We start from the raw sequence: 15,836 nt of genomic DNA on the forward strand, positions 1-15,836 counted from the left end.
TTTATTTTAACCATAAACCAAGCTGTTTTATGCTATTTAATGCTGTTCACATTGTTCCTTTGCAACTGGAAGGCGCGTGCGGATGGATTTTGGAGGGATTGCCTGTGAAATTACATGTGCTTTTTGTGCGCAGAGAAGATAGGGAGACCAGAGTCAATGTAAAACAAGAAAGAAGTTTGTTCTTTCTTCTTTCAGACACTAATGATACGAGGGAAGCTTGCATTGTACCTTCAGTGTGACGGAAGCTTGCATTGTACCTTCTGTGTGGCGGAAGCTTGTATTGTACATCTCTGTCTCCCTTAAAAGTGCAGTCCAGGTACTGCATGCACTGTGCAAGGCAGACTGACTGCTTCAATCAACCAGACTCTTTATTAGTGTGCGCTCGGAGGGCAGCATGAGTGAAAAATGTGCTAGCATTCACACCCAGAATTTTCAATTCTATTAAGGACACAGAGGTGAGGATTGTGCTTCTCCTTCTTTACTGCTCAAAATACAGCAGCCAATCAAAAAAACAGTAAACATTAACTACATATCCAATCATGCTTACTACCAAAATGTCCACCAATCACTACCCAACAGGGGTTATTAATGCATCAGATATCTTCCTGTCTTCCTCTTTCTTTGCTCTTCCGTGAACTTCATGAGTGATAACTCTGTACAAAACACACACGAACTGTCAACCGGGACAAAGCAAACATACTCGACCAGCTGGATGTATCCACCTTCTTTAGTCTGTTTTTTGATCAGAACCTAACAAAAATTAAACAAAAAACGTACAATCCTGTATAAAGTTTAAATCTAAAGGGAGGGATATCATATATCAGAATGCTTTAAATCGAAATACAGATTATATTAATAATACATTTCATATAGATCTGGGTGGGATAGTGCTTGCCTCCGTGTCCTTAATAGAATTGAAAATTATTGGCGTGAATGCAAGCAAATTTTTCATTCTATGACAGGACCGGAGGCTCAGATTATGCTAGTTTAAAACTGATTAAAAACAACAGATGAAAAATCTCCTACAGGTTTATAATAAAACTGCTTGAAGATCAACTCTGATGACCAATCCGCAGATTTCATAATGTCTTGAATAGTGACCCCCAAACCAAAAGACTTGGACGCCATGGCCCCTCGAACTGAATGAGCTCCGAATTGATTTACATCAGTCCCCGTTTCGCCCATTATCCCTCTTATTAGTCTGGCAATGCATACCTATGGGATTATCATAGATGATCTGCGGAAATGGCAGAATCAAAATTGTTTACCGACCTGTAGGAAAAACCTTCTGAAGCTTTCAAAGATAAAAAGATTACTACCTCTGAAAGTTCTGCCTCCACAGGATCCACTTGCCTTTCCAAGCACCAACTCTGGCAAAATCTCTGGGCTGAAGAGTATCTCTTTCGAGTTGAAGGGGCCCACGCCCTACTGATGAACTCTGAAGCTGCCTCCAAAATGCCTGGCAAATTCAACTGTTGCCTGAAAGCCACCAGGCCATCAGAGACAACTGTCCCGCTATCACTAGGGGATACATCGCTCCTTGAGGTTCTGGCAGCAAGTCGTGGGAGCACGGACGTAGAAGAGGACAATGGCATGCAAGCTCCAGAAAAGGGGAACCAAGGTTGTGCCTACCAGACTGGGGTAATCAACACTACCTCTGCTGCTGGTTTCTTAATATGGGTCGCCACCCTAGGAATCATGGAGAATAGGGGAAATGCATAATTCAGATCCTGCGACCAATCCTGAGAGGTATCCATCACCTTTGCGAGCGGATCTGGTCTCCAACTGAAGAATGCGTCCAACTGACGATTCAGCCTGGACGCAAACAGATCTACCTTGCACAGACCCCACACCCGTTGGGTCAATTGGAATATCTGTGGACAAAGCTTCCAATCGCTGTGATCCATCAGATATCTCCAATTACAATCAGCCCCCACATTGGATTGGCCTGAAATGTATTCTGCTATCACAGAGATCCTGTGGCGGAGGCAATAATGCCAGAAGTCCTTGGCTATCTCCACCAGAAGGGGGGACTTGGTGCCCCCCATCTTGTTGATGTAGAGAACCGCCGAAACGCTGTCCATCTTGAGCAGAATAGAACAGGATACTCTCCTGGGGGAAAGGGTCCTGACTGCAAACAACCCTGCTAACAGCTCCAAATAATTGATGTGCAACTGAAGCTCCTTGCAGGGACGTCTCCCTCCCCCCCCCCACTATTGAGATGTTCCCACAGCACGCTCCCCTTCCCCATCAACTGGTGTCGGACTCTATTATTACCTCCGGCTGGGAGCTGAAAATGGCCATGCCAATCCAAGCATCCACGTGTGTCAACTACCAGTTGATATCTGTCCTTGCTTCCTCCATCAGAGGGACCTGATCGGAATAGGCTAGACCCTTCTGTAAATGCTGAATCTTCAGCATTTGTAGAGCTCTGTAATGAAGAAGTCCCGGAATAATTGCTTGAATGAAGGAGGCAAGAAGACACACTATGCGAGCAATCCTCCTCAGAGACACCGAGGGAAGGGACAATGTTGCTCTCAATTCCTTCTTGATGTCCCGTATTTTGCTTTTGAGAAGTACTAACTGGGATGTTTTCGAATTGATGATAAATCCCAGAAATTCCAACGTTTGAGAGGGAGAAAGAACGGACTTGGTCTATTTTACAACAAATCCCAAATCCTGCAGAAGAGAGCGGGTCATGTGAAGGTGACGCAGCACCAACTCCTGGGATTGCGCCATGATCAAACATCGTCCAAATAAATCATCATGCGAATCCCCTTTCGCAGATGGGCTACAATTGGTTTGAGCATCCTGGTGAAACACAAAGGTGCTGAAGAAAGCCTGAAAGGCAGGACCAAATATTCCAGCCATTTATCCCTCCACCTGAATTGGAGAAAACGTCTGTGAGGATGAAAGATAGGAATAGTGAGATAAGTATCTTTCAGGTCCAAACTGACCATCAAGGCTCCTGGCTGAAGTAAGTCCGGCAACAGATGAAGTCTTTCCATTTTGAAATTCCGGTACACAATGTAAAAATTAAAATCTCTCAGATTCAGTACAAGTCTGTGTCCGCCCCCTCGTTTCTGGACTAAAAAGATGTTGCTGCAAAAACCCGATGGATGGGTTTGCAGTTACCCCCCACTTTTTGCCTGATACTGATGCTGACTTGACTGAGAAGTGTGCTGGGACCCTGCTAACCAGGCCCCAGCACCAGTGTTCTTTCACCTAAAATGTACCATTGTTTCCACAATTGGCACAACCCTGGCACCTAGGTAAGTCCCTTGTAACTGGTACCCCTGGTACCAAGGGCCCTGATGCCAGGGAAGGTCTCTAAGGGCTGCAGCATGTCTTATGCCACCCTAGGGACCCCTCACTCAGCACAGACACACTGCTTGCCAGCTTGGGTGTGCTGATGGGAAGAAAATGACTAAGTCGACATGGCACTCCCCTCAGGGTGCCATGCCAACCTCCCACTGCCTGTGGCATAGGTAGTCACCCCTCTAGTAGGCCTTACAGCCCTAAGGCAGGGTGCACTATACCACAGGTGAGGGCATATGTGCATGAGCACTATGCCCCTACAGTGTCTAAGCAAAACCTTAGACATTGTAAGTGCAGGGTAGCCATAAGAGTATATGGGCTGGGAGTCTGTCAAAAACGAACTCCACAGCTCCATAATGGCTACACTGAATACTGGGAAGTTTAGTATCAAACTTCTCAGAATAATAAACCCACACTGATGCCAGTGTTGGATTTATTAAAAAATGCAAACAGAGGGCATCTTAGAGATACCCCCTGTATTTTACCCAATTGTTCAGTGCAGGACTGACTGGTCTGTGCCAGCCTGCTGCTGAGAGACGAATGTCTGACCTCATGCGGTGAGAGCCTTTGTGCTCTCTGAGGACAGAAACAAAGCCTGCTCTGGGTGGAGGTGCTTCACACCTCCCCCCTGCAGGAACTGTAACACCTAGCAGTGAGCTTCAAAGGCTCAAGCTTCGTGTTACAATGCCCCAGGGCACTCCAGCTAGTGGAGATGCCCGCCTCCTGGACCCAGCCCCCACTTTTGGCGGCAAGTCCAGGAGAGATAATGAGAAAAACAAGGAGTAGTCACTGGCCAGTCAGGACAGCCCCTAAGGTGTCCTGAGCTGAGGTGCCTCTGACTTTTAGAAATCCTCCATCTTGAAGAAGGAGGATTCCCCCAATAGGGATAGGAATGTGACCCCCTCCCCTTGGGAGGAGGCACAAAGAGGGTGTACCCACCCTCAGGGCTAGTAGCCATTGGCTACTAACCCCCCAGACCTAAACACGCCCTTAAATTTAGTATTTAAGGGCTCTCCCTGAACCTAGAAACTAGATTCCTGCAACAACAACAAGAAGGACTGCCTAGCTGAAAACCCCTGCAGAGGAAGACCAGAAGACAACAACTGCCTTGGCTCCAGAAACTCACCGGCCTGTCTCCTGCCTTCCAAAGAACTCTGCTCCAGCGACGCCTTCCAAAGGGACCAGCGACCTCTGAATCCTCTGAGGACTGCCCTGCTTCGACGACGACAAGAAACTCCCGAGGACAGCGGACCTGCTCCAAAAAGACTGCAACATTATCCAAAGGAGCAGCTTTAAAGAACCCTGCAATCTCCCCGCAAGAAGCGTGAGACTTGCAACACTGCACCCGGCTACCCCGACTCGGCTGGTGGAGAACCAACACCTCAGGGAGGACCCCCGGACTACTCTACGACTGTGAGTACCAAAACCTGTCCCCCCTGAGCCCCCACAGTGCCGCCTGCAGAGGGAATCCCGAGGCTTCCCCTGACCGAGACTCTCTGAAACCTAAGTCCCGACGCCTGGAAAAGACCCTGCACCCGCAGCCCCCAGGACCTGAAGGACCGGACTTTCACTGCAGAAGTGACCCCCAGGAGTCCCTCTCCCTTGCCCAAGTGGAGGTTTCCCCGAGGAAGCCCCCCCTTGCCTGCCTGCAGCGCTGAAGAGATCCCTTGATCTCTCATTGACTTCCATTGCGAACCCGACGCTTGTTCTAACACTGCACCCGGCCGCCCCCGCGCCGCTGAGGGTGAAATTTCTGTGTGGGCTTGTGTCCCCCCCGGTGCCCTACAAAACCCCCCTGGTCTGCCCTCCGAAGACGCGGGTACTTACCTGCTGGCAGACTGGAACCGGGGCACCCCCTTCTCTCCATTGAAGCCTATGCGTTTTGGGCACCACTTTGAACTCTGCACCTGACCGGCCCTGAGCTGCTGGTGTGGTAACTTTGGGGTTGCTCTGAACCCCCAACGGTGGGCTACCTTGGACCAAGAACTGAACCCTGTAAGTGTCTTACTTACCTGGTAAAACTAACAAAAACTTACCTCCCCCAGGAACTGTGAAAATTGCACTGTGTCCTCTTTTAAAATAGCTATTTGTGAATAACTTGAAAAGTATACATGCAATTGAAATGATTCAAAGTTCCTAATGTACTTACCTGCAATACCTTTCAAACAAGATATTACATGTTAAATTTGAACCTGTGGTTCTTAAAATAAACTAAGAAAATATATTTTTCTATAACAAAACCTATTGGCTGGATTTGTCTCTGAGTGTGTGTACCTCATTTATTGTCTATGTGTATGTACAACAAATGCTTAACACTACTCCTTGGATAAGCCTACTGCTCGACCACACTACCACAAAATAGAGCATTAGTATTATCTCTTTTTACCACTATTTTACCTCTAAGGGGAACCCTTGGACTCTGTGCATGCTATTCCTTACTTTGAAATAGCACATACAGAGCCAACTTCCTACAATGGGGTTTGCAAAGTGCGATGGCGCGTTTCTGCAGCAAGTCTTTGATTTCTGTGTCTATAAAACTGGACTCTTCTAGGGGAAAATGCAGAGGAGGGGCCTGTTGCTGAGGGGTTTGATAAACTTCCATATGGAAGTCCTTAACAGTTTGCAGCACCCATGCGCCTTGAGTTATCGCGCACCAGTTGGGTAAGAAAAACCGATTTCGACACCCCCCAAAAAACTTGAGAAGAGTCGATGGTCCTTACCTGTGGAATAGGATGATTGAAAACAGCTCCTGAGACCCCCTCGCTGACCCCGGTGCCTGGGGAAGTGGGCACGGGAGGGGGAAAAGGTGCCTACTTTGGTGTAGTCCTGCCAGTCTCCTCGCCCACAGCTGAAGGATCCTCTATGCGGGCCTTGGAAGGAGAGACGGCCTGACGAGTGGCCCCTGCCTCGTCCAACTTGTCCAAAAAGGCCTAGTTGAAATACCTTTTTGAGATTTGCTTGGGCCTTATCAAGAGTGGTAAACGTGGAGACATACTTTGCTATGTCCTTTACAAATTTTTCAACAAAGAGACGTCCCTCCACCAAGGGACCTGCGTCTGCTACCAGTTCTGTGAGAATGCTCATCAAAAGAGACTTGCGCCGTTCAGATGAGATGGTGCAATTTACATTCCCTAACAGACAAACAGCCCTTTGTGTCCATCCTGCCAGAACATCCGGGTCAATAGGGCCGCCATGTTCTTTGGCCACCTGGGCCATCTCTAAAATCTTCGTCAAAGGACCACCAAGATCTAAAAGTTTATCCTGGCAGGATCGCCAAGCCCTGTTGATGCCTTTTTTAGGGTCTTTGGCAAATCTTTTTTAGAAAAGTCAACATTCTTGTGTCTATTTCTGGAGTGCCAGCCACGTTATTGGGGATATCCGGCCTAGCACACTCTCCCCGGAGTCTGTTGCGTACCTCCTTATCAAAGGCCTTGCGCAGTTTGTCATGCAAGTAGCTCGCTACTGATTGCGCAGGAGCCCAGTCGGCTGACCTGGGATGACTAATGTCTTCCGGGTTTAACTGAAAAGGATTGGTGGGTGACCGGGAAGACTCTGGACACTTCGGAGAGGATCTTTCACCTTTTTGCGCTTAGGCTCAGTCTGGTGTGAACCAGGCGAATCAGAGTCAGACTGGTCTGAGGCTGAAGAGTCCTGAGTGGCAGTAAAGGCCTGCTTGGAGGTTGAAGGTTCTGAGCAATACTGGTGATCATCCATGGGGCCCTGGGCTAAGGCAACCATGGCCTCCGCATGAGGCCAGGCAGATTTTTGAGTTTCACCTTGCATGATTGGTGGGAGAGTCCCTCCCGTTTCAGGATCTTATGCTGGGACACAACATTGACGTATCGCAAACAGCTCTAGTTGCTGCGTAATTGGCTTATGTGTGCCCCTTAAGGCTTGACTGATCTTTTGAGGAACAGAATCCTCCAGTGCCCTGCAAATGGACTGCTTGACTGAAGTATTGATCGCCTCAGGCAGGGCATCTTTCATAAGATGATACTGTGAGCCTTCCCCACACTGCCCATATTCCTCCTCCTCAAAGGGCATCCAGTCGGTCATCCTGATACAATATGTAGGGTGTTTGAAAAAACACAATCCGAGGCAGGCAAATAGCTGGAGAACTCGGGGGAACCACCCCTAGGGTAATGAGACAACAATTATTGCGGCTCCTCAGCTGCAAACTTTGTAATGAATTATCGCAGCCCGCAAATTGTTATGAGGGCGTCATGAGAGCCACAATGAAGAAAAGTAACTTTCACAAGCGTGCACTCCGCTCTGATGATAGGGCCTGCTCCACTGATGCAGCCTGAGCATAGGCGTCTTCACCACGCATTTGGAATATCAAAATATGCATGCGATGTGAAGCGTCACTGAAACGCTTCGAAGGAGGAGAAACACCGAAAGGACTACATGTAGCCCAATTGGTGAAACATGTAGTTCTTTGCTCTCAGGCCGGGCCTGATTAGGGAAAGGCTCCGGGCTGTCTGTGGTCGCAAAGACCAATGAACGGAGTCAGAGGGGAGGCGAGTCACCACCTACCCACTGACAGAACCTCGCTGGTTGGCTGCGTCTCTGCCCGCAGTCGCTGGACTGGGCTGAGACTCACCTCACGCCGAGGAGTTGAAGACTTGCCACATAAAGCAGCCACGATTGATCCAGCGTTCGCACAAAGACGGAAAAACATACTAAGCCAGGGCGCGCACTGAGAAACCTCAAAGCATTAGTACGCAGGCCATTTACATTAGCAAAATCACAGTGACGAAAATCCAAAGACCGAATCAACACTTATCTTGTCTGCACGAGTAGCAAAGAAAGAGGAAGGCAGGAAGATGTCTTCCTGTCTGATGCATTAATAACCCCTGTTGGGTAGTGACTGGTGGACATTTTGGTACTAAGCATGATGGGATGTGTAGTTAATGTTTACTGTTTTTTGACTGGCTGCTGTATTTTGAGTAGTAAAGAAAGAGAAGCATAATCTGAGCCTCCGGTCCTGTCATAGAATTTGCCGCAGCCCCGTGGGGCAGCGCATTTAACACCAGTTAGTGCTGTTAACAACACACTGCTGAGCCTCAAATTCTTTAGGGCCTAATGCTAGCTGCTGTGACACTGAACACCTTTCCCTGCAAACTTCCTCGCTTGCTGCCTAGGGCCGTCCCTGTAAGACAGTCCTGAGGGCTCTTTAAAACAACTACTAACGTTCAAGCTTTTTAACTCTGCCGGGGAAAAAAATATTTCCGGCCCTCACAAAATGAAACTATTTTGTTCATAGCTATTCCATTAAACTGCCAGTTTTAAATATATATAGCAATTCAATTAATTTGTATTAATTTGTTAAAAAAAAAACAAATACATGATCGCCACCGTGCTGCTGGCAGACTAATCACCGTAAAGCATGAAGCTATCCTCTGTGAGACAATTACCAGGGAGGTTTTTTTTTAATTTGATTTTTTTTTCCTTTGGCTAACACAGGGGATAGCATGCTACTGATGACGGCGCGCCGTTGCCAGGGGTTACTCTTCTAATGGGAGTCGGGTGGGCGGGGCCCTGTGGTCCTCGAGGTCTCAGCAGGCGACGGCCCCCACCAATGAACGGTGACATCCCGTTCCGTGGTCTTTCCAAGCAACGGAGCGTGTGACGTAACCCGCAGTGTGCTGCACGAGCCAATCCGCCTGTGCCGACGTCACCCGCGCGTCACTTCTTGCGCTTCCGCGACCTCTGCACTGCAAAACGTCACTTCCTGCGCCCCAGGTTCCTCAGGACCGCGGCTCCACTCTGGGGTCTAAGACGTACTCGGTCCTGCAGAGGGAGGGAGCTCCCAGGACTGGGCCTTCCACGACAGCCCCCGCCGGGGCCGCGGTGAGTGAGACGCCGAGGGCGGCCCCTGCTGGAGGGCCGCCGCAGGGGGAGGCTTGCGCTGCCCGGTGCGTGCGGGAGCTCCTGCCTGAGGTGGACCTTTTTTGTGAACGAGGTCGGGGGTGTTTACGCGGCTGGTACCACTTCTGTGTGTGAGGGAAGCTTGCAGGGCCTGTGGTACTAATGTCTGCGTGTGAGGGGAAACTTGCACTGCTGTGCCTTTGTGGTACTAACTATTCTGCGTGTGAGGGAAACTTGCACTGCTGTGCCTCTGTGGGGACTGATCTGCGTGTCAGGGAAACTTGCGTTTGCGGTGCTTGTGTGGCAATAACTATTTTGCATGTGAGGGAAGCTTGCACTGCAGTGTCGCTGTGAGGACTGATCTGCTTGTGAGGGAAGCTTTCACTGCAGTGTCACTGTGGGTACGCATCTGCATGAGAGACAAGCTTGCACCGCAGTACCTCCATGGGTTCTGATCTGCGTGTGAGGGAAGCCTGAAGTGCCTCTGTGAGGATTGATCTTCATGCGAGGGAAGCTTGCACTGCAGTGCCTCTGTGAGGATTGATCTTCATGCAAGGGAAGCTTGCACTGCAGTGCCTCTGTGAGGATTGATCTGCATGCGAGGGAAGCTTGCACTGCAGTACCTCTGTGAGGATTGATCTGCATGCGAGGGAAGCTTGCACTGCAGTACCTCTGTGAGGATTGATCTGCGTGTGAGGGAAGCTTGCAGTGCCTCTGTGGACTTATCTGCGTGTGAGGGAAGCTTGCATTGCTGGTGTTTTATAGGTAACTCAGCCCTGACATGTTTTTTCCAGGTCTGTACTAATCCAGCTGAGGTTTTTCGTTGAACTCTGGGACTTATAGTATTGTTTATTCCAGGATAAAACAGTACTACAGTTCATAGAGTTCAAAGAAAAAATCCTGCCTCTTAGATAACTGTTAGCTTCCACTGCTGATTCCTTTGTGATAACTGCTCCGGGTTCGAGAGATACGACTGTTGGCAAAAGTTCCCGTGTAAGAGACGTTTTTACCGCTGATGCTCAGATGGTACCTCTTCTGGTGTGATGATGCTCAGCAGGTACCTGTTCTCTGCGCAAAGAATATGCGTGTGAGTGTTGTTACGTTCATCTCGGGAGGCATCATCCAAAGTACCTCCAAGTTAAGGAAACTTTGTTGTGGTTGTGTTAACTTCACATTACAGAATCTGCAATGTGGCTCTTATTTTTAGAGACCATATTTGGCATTTTACGTCCTATTCTATATTCCAGTTCTGGGGTACCGTCTCCAGGTCTGGAGTATTGAGGGCAGTTCAGAGGGTTCGTCTTCAGATCGTATTTAGATCTGCGACTTTATCTAGAGTGTTGGTATCTGATTTCAAGGTTAGTATTACTCTTGTCACGTCCCTAAAACCCCTTCTGGAATACTGATCTCATTTCTCACTGCCCCATCTAGAGAATTGGTACTACTTCTATAGGCCACATCAGGCATATTGTGTTCTCAAGCATACATATGGTATATTGAATCCAGTGGAGAGCTTCATCTAGAGTGACGTATTTGTGTATCTATATTTTTCTGCTTACAAAATGCTGTGTCCAGTGATCTTTGCAGGCTGAGATAACTTATTTTTGAATCTCTAAAGGACTGCGATCCATTTTTGATGTACACATCATACCATGCCACAGCAGCCATTCTAACATGGCTTTATACCATGTGTCCATATGATGTGTGCGATCTGATATAAAACATTAACAATTAATGATCAGTAATCAGAAAACAACGATCAGAGGGATGTATCCATTCTCCATATACACGTTTTCATTCATTTCGTTTTTGTGAATATTACTTCAGTGTGTACCTTTCTAGTTTCCAGGTGATTTTGTTGGTAGCTCTTGCTAAACATGATTAACGAATACTGGAAATCTACCAGCATGAAATTAAAGAAAATTGATCTACCTTCCCAGAATATACTTTTAATAATACTGTGGTGAAACCTGTGTAGTAAAGTTCTTGCTTTGGTTAATATTTGCACAGTAGTTGCAATATGTATTACATAAGTGCGGGACTAGGACACAGTTCTCTGTTATTTCATTAATAGTCATAATGTTTATTTTAGTTCTTTTTAGTTAGATATATAAGTCCAGAAACAGTGTGTAATTCCTTTAACAACAGTATCTTTTTCAGAGTCCACAGACCTATATCTTTGTCCAGAAAATTGACCTCTCTTCTAAATCGAATTCTAAAGCTAACGTTACCTAAATGGTGTACAATGATCATTTTTTTTTCTTTTTTGTTCACCCTATTTTGTAGCCAAAACATATAACAGAAAACCATTTCTCGATAACTTCTTCCTGAACCAGTTGATATTTAAGCACCTTACTCCTTCACTGCACCAGGCCTTTCAAGTGAAGCCTTGCAAGTATTTGATCTCCTTCACCTACAAGAGCTTTCTGAAATCTCCTGGGTGATACCAATCTTATTTCTTTTATATTAGAATTACAATACTTCCTTTATGTTATAGTTGAGTGCTTCATTATTGTACATCTGAGAACTTCAAGAAATGACACACAGGGATCTTTTTTTTTTTTTTATTGTAACAGCAGACATCCAATTCCTGCCTTCTCTGTCATATGATTTAAAGGATCTTATCCAAGGTGTTCCAATTGAACTTTGCTTGATGGTCTTTCTCTTAATGTACATTCAGTATATTTATTTATTTATTTTTTAAGGCATGCCCATCAGATTTAGATTAATTAGCAAGCTCATCGACTCGTTTTTTTTCCAGCTGGTGGGATGTCTGAAGATCTCCTCCTTATCCATGACTCTTCAACTACCATTTTTTCTATGTTTTTCATCCATAAGTCATTAATCGCTGCAGTTCAAAATGTTTAAGTTAATTTGCTCTCCTTCTACCTTAACATCCGTCAATATTGGTTACATTTGTGTCGTCGTTTTAATTACGAACATCTCAAATATCTGTTTACATTTTTTCCTCACAAGAGTGTCCTCAGCATCTTGACATATGTTTTTTTTTATTCTCCTTAATTGTTGAAACTTCAGAAATCAGTAACTGTTTTGCCAGTTGTAAAATTATATGTTGTCATGGCCATAACTTAATTCATCAAATTATTAAGAATTACATTATAGCGTAGTTGATTTAGACACAATGTTTGAACTTTTTTGGACCCACACATTCTATCTGTTTTTGTAGTTCAAACAGGCCCCATTCATTTTTCTTTCAAACACATTTGTATTCCAATTCTTCCCAAGACAAGATGAGCTAGAAAACCTGAGTCTTTTACTGGGAACACCTTGACTCGAGACAGCAACCAGGATTGGAGAGAGAAGGGAAAAGTAGCAGGGTAGATAACACGGAGAGAGCTGACACTGGAAATGAGAAACAATTGACGCAAATGTTAGACACTGCTCTCTGATAAAAGCAGCCAGTTGAAGTGCACCATGAGGAGGTTGTACCACAAGGAAGTCCCTCACAAATGTCATAAGATGTTATTTTCACAGGTTACAGGTTATAAAGGTAAAACTCGGTGGCCATCCTAGAAAGTCTTGTCTTCTATAGGTTTATAGGTGTCCAGACTTCCACTTGTTATTAGCTTTGAAACGTATCATGTTATTTTGGCTCCCAGTAATTTGTACTATTTGTTCTTTCTCTCAAAGATCGGTGTTGGTATCTTTAGATCTGTTAGTGTTTTCTGTGTGCTTACTTCTTTTTCTGGTCTCTTTTCAGTGTACTCTTCAGGGGCAGACCAGAAATGTTCCACTCATTTCTTACCAAACATTTCCTCTGATATTTGATGCCTTTTATTACATTGTTTAAAGAGTTCAAAACCTCCTTAGGAGCAATCGACATCAGAAGTTTTAAAGGTTGTTCACTTTGAATTAAAAAAAAATCAAAGTCTTTCATAAGTTTGTTTGCATAAAATGTTTTTCACAAGTTCGTGAACTCCGATTTTAGTTTCATCATCTCCTGCATGAAACTTTAATGGACTTTTTAATTTTTGTACTCGTACTTTCTCTTTCTATATCCACATGCTTGTTATATTTAACTCCTTGTTAAATAGTAATTATTTCTTCATCTTTCTTTTGATTTTTCCTATATTTTTGGTAACACTTTGCTTGTGCCAAGAGCGCCAGTTTCTTCTACCCCTTTTCAGATGTTTGCATTTCAACTTGTACAGCCTCTAAAGCTGTAGCCATATCAGGCAGAGGTGATCGATCGTTCCAGTATGGAAATGATCTCCTCAATAAGGTCCAATTATTTCTTATTATGTTCACCCTCATTCTCCTGAACTTTTTACTTCTGGCACTGTTATATCTTTTCCACCCTTTTCTGTGTAACTCCTCACAAGGTTTTGGTTAATTTCTCACCTTTTGTTTCCAAGTTATCTGGAACATTTCCAAGTGGGACAGCGTAAGAGTCAGTGGTTGAATGGTAATTCAGTTATACGTATTATATATATTTTTTTAAGGAGCAGATCTTAACTTGTAATTAGGGACAATAATCCTCTAATTTTGCGCAGTCATGCCTTCTTTCCATGATCTGGAAATCTATCTTAAGAAAAATCAACAGGTATGATTTCTTCACAGATATATTTTGTAGATGCTGAATCATCTCCTGTTGAGAACACAACCGTTGGTGTACTTGCAAGGAGACACCCCTCTCTTTTACCCTTCCTTGTTACTGATCCTGTTTTTGTAATCCATATTGCTCCTACATCATATTTTTCTTAAAATATCTTATTTTTTTTCCTTTTCCTCCCCATTACCAGTTCCTTTAGCTCTGCTCTCTCTTTAAGAATCTTACTTGCGAATGAACGATCCTATGTAATTTCGTTGGCTGAATATCTTATATGCCCTGGAGCTACCTGTTATTTAAGACCGTCTTCATCAGGCAATTTTACATCTACTGGTTTGCAGTAGAATGCTTTAACTTTTAAATGTTAAATTGTTTTAGTAGTGTCCTCATCAAACACTTCTCTTTAGCTATTCATTATTTGTCTGTTATCTGATTGTTTTTGCTCCTGCAGTCCTCACTTTCCACCCCTCTTTTCTAAAAGGCTGATTTGTTCTTTTTTTACTTTTTAATTGGGTTGATATGGCCATTGTTGCCTGTGCCTCGGTGGCTAGTCAGTACACACAGTGATGGGCACGAGGCTGTGTGTGATCTCAGATCGCAGTCACAAAAAGTTAACAGTTTACACACCTCATTTGAGCAATTTAGAAATGCAAATTTTTAAAGACCTCAATGCCTCAGGAAAAAAAGAATACATTGAACAAATCCATGCAAAACCTTCTGAGTGAGAATTTGCCGGGAAGAACTGGAGGATGAGAAGGGCAAAGGGAACTTGTTGCCCTCCTTGTGAACCATCCTCCCTAAACACCTCTTTAAGGCTTTGTTTGGGAAGTATCGCCTGGCTAATTTTTTATTTTTATTTTTTTTGTTTAGGTCCAAACAACTTTTGAGTGGCTCAAGCTATCTAGCAAGCTCAACCATACAGGTTCACGAAGGCTCATTGTGAGATTGATACATGAGTTGAAACTGGCAGTGCAATCTTTTGTCTGAGCCATATTATTGCTGGCCTTTCATAAATCTACTGGCACATTTTTTTTTTTTTTTTTTTTACGGTGATGGATCGCCTCTATTTGGGGGAAAAAATCTTCTTGAGGCAGGCACGTTGCTGATATACTACTTTTTTCTTAATGGCGAAAATGGTGTCTTGCCTAACTGTCAAGAACCCTAACCCTCTTTACAAGCTCTACTGTAAATCATCTTACAATTACTTTTTTTGATGCAGGGAAAATGGCGCAAGGAGGGATCAAGCAGGAGCTGTTTGATGCCATAATGAAGGAAATGGTCGGAAGTTATGAAGTATCCGAAGTACCTGGCGAAAGTTTGACAATGTTAACTGTTCCAGGAGTACCAGCGCCCGGTAACGTAAATCTTTACTAAGTCATAGTTAACATGAAGAAAATTTTATGCTGTTAGAAGAAATTGAGTGGATTAAATTATTAAATTAATATATGCTGAATTTTAGATGTCCAGAATTAAAATATTTTCTTGGGCTTTATTAGTAAAATTATAGACATTTTATGTGAGATTTCATATTGTGGCTCTTATGTTTCAGACTAAATAACTACATTAAATATGACTGCCTGCCGATTGTTTGACTCTAGAGGTCTAGGTATCTATACGTATAAAATCCTCAGTTTTGAATGGTTGCGGTCTGCCTCCTTGCAGTCAAGTAAAGGTGACTACGCTTCGACCTCAGTCTTCTGATTGAAAACCATAACACAGCCTTGCTGCTTTTTTATGAGCAGTATGTCTGGACAAACATTGAGCCTGTCAGAATAAATAGCTTTGGATTCTCCAGACAGAAAACACTTTTTGTGCTGTGTCCCTTTGTGAACAAAGTTGTGCATAAGGTGAATGTTCCCACAGAGGATCAACTGGGCCAGTTGTAAGTTAACTTGGGCTGATCTTTCTTACGATTGACCTGTGTCAAGAATTATACATCAGTACCTAACTACAGAGTGCTTCTTAAAACATTATTCCCCAAAATGCAGGTTGCGAGATACTAAAGATGCATTTAGTTATCCTTTCACATTTACTGTGCTTAAAAGACAGAAGTCCAATGTCAGGCTATAACTTCTGA

The 15,836-nt window shown here is 44.6% G+C and overlaps 1 protein-coding gene across 2 annotated transcripts in view; it reads left to right on the forward strand.

Annotated features, from left to right (window-relative positions):
- The first annotated feature begins 9,032 nt into the window (after positions 1-9,032).
- The window catches only part of LOC138268622 (mediator of DNA damage checkpoint protein 1-like), a 142,386-nt gene continuing 135,582 nt past the window's right edge, over positions 9,033-15,836 (forward strand). For both annotated transcript variants that reach the window (XR_011200038.1, XM_069218457.1), the window contains exons 1-2: positions 9,033-9,171; positions 14,979-15,113. Coding sequence is in view for 1 of the 2 variants with exons in the window: in XM_069218457.1 (XP_069074558.1) it covers positions 14,984-15,113 (130 nt within the window). In the remaining variant the exon portion in view is untranslated. The remainder of the gene's footprint in view (positions 9,172-14,978; positions 15,114-15,836) is intronic.

This window comes from Pleurodeles waltl, chromosome 12 (assembly GCF_031143425.1).
Source record: "Pleurodeles waltl isolate 20211129_DDA chromosome 12, aPleWal1.hap1.20221129, whole genome shotgun sequence".
Classification (NCBI taxonomy): Eukaryota; Metazoa; Chordata; class Amphibia; order Caudata; family Salamandridae; genus Pleurodeles; species Pleurodeles waltl.